Genomic DNA, 6,688 nt, shown 5'->3' with positions numbered 1-6,688 from the left:
GGGGGGGGGGGGGGGGGGGACAACGTGTTTTAAGAGGTTTCAATTCAATTCATTTGAATTTAATTAAGGTCAAAGGGAACAAATTGATTGTGGAGTCCATTTTAGCTCTGTTTTTCCAGCCTCTTATCTCCATTAATATTGCATGGCATCATCGACCCTGCTGCGCCCCGGCATCCTGGGGCGTCCGTCTGTGCCTCTTTAACACACACACACGGGCACACACACACCCTTACAAACAAACACACAAGCGTAGTACGGTGAGATAGACACATTCATTCAGATTCACACACACACATCAAATTCCAGACCCAGAGGCCTGTGCCATTTACAAACACACCCTAATTGAATGTTTGCGTTTGAATTCAATGGCACTTTTAGAAAGGAAGAGCAGTGAGAGCATTTACCCGCTGGCTGTTGGCCTAGATAGTAACTTCAGGCAGGACGTGCGGATACGTCACTTCCATGGTGACGGGATAGGGGCCCTCTGTCCTCCCGTCAGCGTGAAACTGGAAAATGTTTTTGTTTGTTGGATTTCATTGTCGTGCATGGGTGGAGGGGGGCGGGCAGTGGGTGGGAGGCACAGAGTCACAAGGACTTTAGAGTGGGTGTCATTTTGGGGGGAGTGGAAACAGAGATAAACAGGGTTCTGATGATGATGATGATGGAGGCACATGGACAGTTCCTAATGTCCTTTTGTGTTTTAGTGGGCTGGTAAGGGTGGATTGTACGTTTGCTTTAAGGTGCAACATGACCTACTTCAGACTCCAGGGACACAACAGAAGCTCTTGGAAATTATAGCAGATGGGGAAAAAAACATCACAACATGTTAATCTTCTTAAAGCCCCTGTATGTAGATTTTATTTATGTGATTAAAGCTCTTTTAAATAATTGTGAGGACATACGTTTTTGTTAATACCATATTAAAATAGGTGCAGTTTAAGTGTTGTGTTTGTTTCTTTTTAGGGATAGTCCACCATTTTAGTCCATGAAACTTTGAACATTCGTGATGAATCCTACTGACTTGACTTTTCCTCTTGCGCCACCATGAGCAAAACTTTGACATCAACTTCAGCTGAACTTTGTCTTTAGTGCTAATTAGCAAATGTCAGCACATTAACATGCTATACTAAACCCAACTGGTCGAGGCAGACGGCCTCTTTAAAGGAAGTTTTCCTTGCCACTGTCGCCAAGTACTTGTTCATGGTGGGAATTGTTGGGTCTCTGTAAATAGTTTTATAAAGAGAACAGTCTAAACCTACTCTATATGAATAGTTTCCTAAGATACCTTTTGTTATGAATTGAAGCTATTCAAATAAATTGAACTGAATTACACTAACATGAACATTGTAAACATTATTCCTGCTAAACAGCACCACTGTGTCTAAGTACAGCCTCACAAAGCCAGTAGCATGGCTGTAGACTCTTGTTAAGCTACCGTTAGGAGTTGCCAAAGTCATAAATGTTTGAATCACACACACAGGGGCTTAAAGTTAAGTAAACAAGACAATCTTCATTGGATAAGGCAATTTTCTTTGCAGGAAGCAATGGGGAAATTGTGTTTAAAATTAAATGTGTAGCTTGAAACTGTTATCACTTGTCTCTGGTTGGATTCAGAGTGCAGGCAGATGTTCTGAGAGTTCGTGTTTATGTCTGCGTCAGTATTTTTATTCAGCTTTTTTTTCCTGCAGCTAATTAAATGTGTTTTGAATTTAAATTGTTTAAGAGTCAGTTACACTTGTGTGTCATTTTGTTATGCTTGGGCCTCAGATTAAAATATTTAAGCGCCGTTCCTCCAAAGCACATCACAGTTTAAAAATAAAGATTACTTTAATGATGAGATCAATAAGAAATCACAGAACCTGGTCTCTCTAGATGGTCCCAGTAGTTTCTGTTGTCACTGCATAATTATCATATTAACATATTCAGATTTACTCATTTTTAAATGCACAGTTCCACTGCATACCTGCTGCATTTGACTTTCAGTTTTGTTGAGAGCTGATCCAATCGATGGAAATTAAATTGTCTTAGAAATAGCGGTCAGCTCTGGCCGGTCAATTTATTTTCTGTGTTGAATTTATTTAGTATTGACGAAAAACAATTCCATTTCACTGTTTGCTGCAGAGGAAACCGTGTGGCTGAATTACTGTGGAGGGAAGATTGAGGACAAGAGGGTTCAATTTACCACAGTGAATGAAGCACAAAGCGTTCTATTACTGCACGGAAACACAAGTGTTTTTTGTGTTATTGTTCAGAAATGACTGCTGTGTGTGTGTGTGTGTGTGTGTGTGTGTGTGCGTGTGTGTTGGCTGTATGCAAAATGTCTGCGTGCATGTGTTTGTTTTTTACATGGCTTCTTCTGTGTTTGTGTTTGGTTCAATTTCTCTATAAATTCAGCATTTTCTCCACCAACTGCAGTGGGTTTTCTGTGTATGTGTGTGTGTATGTGTGTGTGTAGCTGTCTGGACGTGTGACAAGGTCCTCACAAGGTCAACAGTTTCCTGCCGCAGGACCAATGCAGTTTTCATGTCTGTTTATGATTGTTTTGGATTTTACCTCCAGGCTCTGCATCTTTAATGTGTGTCAAAGGGGCGATTAGATACAATTTTCATGGTTTTATCGAGCATCTAACATGTAATTCACTGTGCTACAACTACATTGCACGCACAAATGGACTCCAGGTCCAACACATGTAAACACACTTTGATGCATAAAATGGGTGGAGCTCCCCTTTAAGATTCTATCCTTTAATGAGACATATACAATATGATATGGTGTTTTATGCTGCTTTTTAGGTTTAAATTTATATTTTTATGGAAATATAACCCATATTGGTGTTTGTTTGCATCCATGTGAACATTAACTGGATCTCACAGTTTACTCTCTTTTTATAAATTTACTGAATATCTGCCAAAAAGTGTTGGTAAACCGGATTTCATATATGGGTAGTCAAGTAATGAGTACAAGTGTGTTCTAACAGTTGACATTAGGTGTGTAGGTCTGTCTTATGTCATGATTTTATGATTTTGGCTTTATTTATTTGGTGGGAGGGGGTAAGACTTGGATTGATCCACTGAGAGTTGAGAAAGGGTGATTGACAGGGCCACAGTAACAATGAGAGAGGGGGGGGGCGGAACTATCTGACAATTTGGGATTTGGTCTTACCTCGCAGTCGGACTCCTCTTTGGTCTTACACTCCCAGGTGTATCTGCTCATGGTTTTCTGAGGGGAGGGGGATGGGGCAAAGGGTTATACTCCTCAAAACCATACAAGGCATCCTCAGAAAGAAAGACAGGTAGAGACGGACAGAGAAAGCCGCAGGATGAGGAGAGACTGAGAGAAAGAAGATGAGTGAAAGGAGCGACAGATCAGAGACGAAACAGATTAAGTAGCAAGAAAGATGAAGCCGAGAGAAAGAGGAAGCAGACAGGAAGAGATAGAAGCAGACAGATAAAATAGACAGAGAGAGATCGAGTGTTGGAGACAGAGACCAATAGTAGGAGTAACTAGACTTCCTTTCAGATGTCAGCTGATATTCCCAGCTGGCTACAGTATCTGAGGTAGAAACACTCCGGTGCTGCCTGGCCATTATTCTGTGATACCACAGTAAATACAGGTTTGGATATTTCTGGTGAGGTTCTCCACCGTCGTGACTCAGGGCTATTAGTTTGGAAGGGAGTTGAGGTTATTGGCTTTATTAGTGGGTGTTTTTGAGAGGAAAATTGGTGAGGTCGTATGGTTTTTGGTTTGGGGAAGCCCATAGTCTAAGTGAGTTTTGTACATTATTGAAACATGTATTAGAAAATAAACCCGGACTGAATAGTAGTTGGAAATCTGTTGAGGGCAAAGTGTGCCACATCTGGACCACACAGAAAGCCAAGAAAGGCTGTCAGTCAGAGTTTACACCAAGATGATGTTTTTTATGACTCTGCTTTGACTGACTTAACTCATTTATCACCAGGGTTGGGGTTTGATGCCATTTTATCAAATCTGAATCCAATCAGCTTATCAAATCTTTTCAAATCTCTTTAGGTTTAGTTTTAGTCATTAAAGTTAAAAATAACTAAAACTCATCAGTTGAGATCTTTAATCAACTCAAAAGGCAGAAACACTGATTCTTAAACACTTTTCACAAGTTATTGTTCCACATGCTAAAGTTGCAGATCCAGCTCTATAAGCCTCTAAATATTAGCTAAACAGGGAGATTAAGACTCCAAAAATTCTGTCTTTTCTGCATTTCTTGGCGAATTACTGCCACCAACTGTCAATCAGTGGAATGGCATGAAACTGCCAGCGAATGTGCACTGAGTTGCATAAATGCTCGATGTCTGCATGTGTTTGTGTCAGAAAACGGTGACACACTATACCATAGCCATATTAATGGTCAAAAACCTCACTTTTAGCACCTGTAAGTGTGCTAAAACAAACCACTTAAAGTATTTACAAGTACTATTCAATCCAGTGGATGATTTTGGGGGCTGTGATTGTAGGTGGTGTTGAGTTAGGAAGCTGACATTTTAGAGATGTTGTTAGGAGGTGATGATGGATTTTATGTTTTATTATTCTTTTAGGATTTCTTGTCTGTCAGGGTAGTGAAAATGGTATTTGGTTGTGGTTAAAATGAGACACTTCCTTCTAAAGAAATGAGATGTCTAAAACTGTTGAGCTAGTATGCAAGAAATGAGAAGTATAGAGAAACAACTAGTTGCTGTAGCTTTCCAAGTGAACAGAACTACTGATGGAGTAGTTAGAGGGTGGTACCACATCCTAAAAACAAATCAAAGCAAAACAAACTCTACCTCCGTTGTAGCACTAGAACTACCCATGCTGCTACAACGCTAGCATTGTCGCTACTAGCTACCCATGCTTCCGTTAGTGAGGCACCTGTCGGCTCTCTGCTGCCACCTGCAGGCAGCCGCAAGGCGTTGCATCTCAGATGTTTATCCTGATAACCCCGACCATTTCTCACAAATATCCCACACCTTTACCTTACCTGTTTGTGTCGTCAATCCTTCCCCTACCTCCCACCCCCCCCAAAAAACAATAAACCATTCTTTACCAACATAACAGTCCCTCCCACTTCCCCACCCATTTTCAGGATAAACAAGTAAAGCAGACATTTTGTTATAAGAACAAATTTATAAACAGATAGCAAAGCAGAGCTGCAGTGGCTGACATGGCCACCGAGTGGCGCATGTTAGCGACAGAGCCATGACATACCGATGCAAGAGGTGATCAGAGAGAGAGCAGGTTAGAAAAGAGACGGGGTGGGGAGGGGTCACAGTGAAGGATTGTGGGAGTTTTCTCCTAAAGGGGTCAAGTTAAAGGCAGGGCGGCTTGCTAGCTGCGCTGTGAGGACAATCCATAAATGTTCAGCCTGCATAGTTTCAGGAGGGATTTAACCTCTAACCCTGGCTGTGTTAGTGTCCTGATTCAAACACTGAGCTGATTTATGCTGCGTCCTCTCTTTGTCAGCATGCAATTCAGTGTTTCTCAGACACTGTTCAGTTAAAATGAACTAGCTCGATGTTGTTTAACATGACTAAAATAACTAGTTAGAGGTTAAGAGTTTTTCCACACATTCTCACCTTGAAATGGTTAAAAAACGTTTCCACACAGTACCGGAACTTTTACTTTTTGTCATCCTGTGTGTGTGTGTGTGTGTGTGTGTGTATGTGTTTTGTCCTTCAAAATAAGATCAATAAGCAATAAACCAGGGAGATTAAATCAATAAACACAGTGAAACTATGAGACTTGACAGCCGTCTCGCTGCAAGGGCTCAGTCACTCCTTGCATACTTGTTACTTTGAGCTGTTGCAGTAGATACTTACTACGTTTTTGATACATGTTGTATATGCGTTCATCCAGCTCTTTGTATACACATAGATACTATATGCGTGTTTGTATGTGTTGTTTTTGTTGACATTTATCAACCTTCCATGTTACATGTTTGCTGACCAATGTATTTTGTACAATTTCAGGCAGCCATGTCCATTAATTCCTGTTTGAAAATCAAGCAGACCCTTGAAACTTGCATCAAAGTGAACCTAAAGTCATTATTTTACTATCATTCTCAGTTTAAGCTCTTTATATTCTAGTATAAGTACTTTGTGGTAACCTGATAATATATACAGATCTATGGACTTTATCTATTCTATTAAATATGTTTGCTTCTATGTGCATCCCCTTGGATTTGTATCCCCTTGGATTTGTATTTCCCTGCCATCTTGAGAAAACTCCCGCCATCCTTCCTCGTGTTTTTCGCCCCCTCGCCCATCCCCGTCCTTAGCCTTGCACACCTCGGAGTATCGGAGAATACTCATGCCCATGCATTAGGGGGGGTGGGAGTCAGGGGGCCCGGGCAGGGTTTGCGGGGGAGATGCAGAAAAAGGGGTGAGAGAGAGAGAGAGGCGAGAACCACGTTACCTGACAGATAATGTTATCATAGTAAGCCAATGCACGGGCATGAGGGACGTTAGGAGGGGTGTCGCACAGTTTCCTTACATTTGGGTGGGAGCCCTCAGCGATGGTGGACAGCGAGAAATTATCATTGTGCTGCTCCGATGTAGGCCGGTACTTACTGCTGGGCGTCGGGAAGATGGAGGGAGGTGAGGAGAGGGTGTGGAGAGGATGACGAGTGAAATGTGGAGGAAAGGGAATATGGTGTGAGGAGAAAAGAGTAGCAGGAAAA

General features: G+C 41.6%; 1 protein-coding gene across 8 annotated transcripts in view; it reads right to left on the bottom strand.

Annotated features, from left to right (window-relative positions):
- The window catches only part of cspg5a (chondroitin sulfate proteoglycan 5a), a 57,058-nt gene that overhangs the window by 2,707 nt on the left and 47,663 nt on the right, over window positions 1–6,688 (bottom strand). Inside the window, exons 4-5 of one of the 8 annotated variants that reach the window (XM_035672954.1) lie at window positions 6,502–6,577; window positions 3,163–3,219 (exon numbers count right to left, since the gene is read on the bottom strand). The exons of 1 other annotated variant lie outside the window; for it this stretch is intronic. In XM_035672954.1, the coding sequence (XP_035528847.1) occupies window positions 3,163–3,219; window positions 6,502–6,577 (133 nt within the window). Of the gene's footprint in view, window positions 1–3,162; window positions 3,220–6,423; window positions 6,581–6,688 lie in introns of all 8 variants that reach the window. 6 more of the 8 variants (XM_035672953.1, XM_035672952.1, XM_035672951.1 and 3 more) reach the window with 6 other exon arrangements.

This window comes from Morone saxatilis, unplaced genomic scaffold (assembly GCF_004916995.1).
Source record: "Morone saxatilis isolate NCDOM2014 unplaced genomic scaffold, NCSU_SB_2.0 Contig24, whole genome shotgun sequence".
Taxonomy (NCBI): Eukaryota; Metazoa; Chordata; class Actinopteri; family Moronidae; genus Morone; species Morone saxatilis.
The sequence above is the reverse complement of the archived record's forward strand: the minus strand, read 5'-3'. Positions and strand labels throughout refer to the sequence as shown.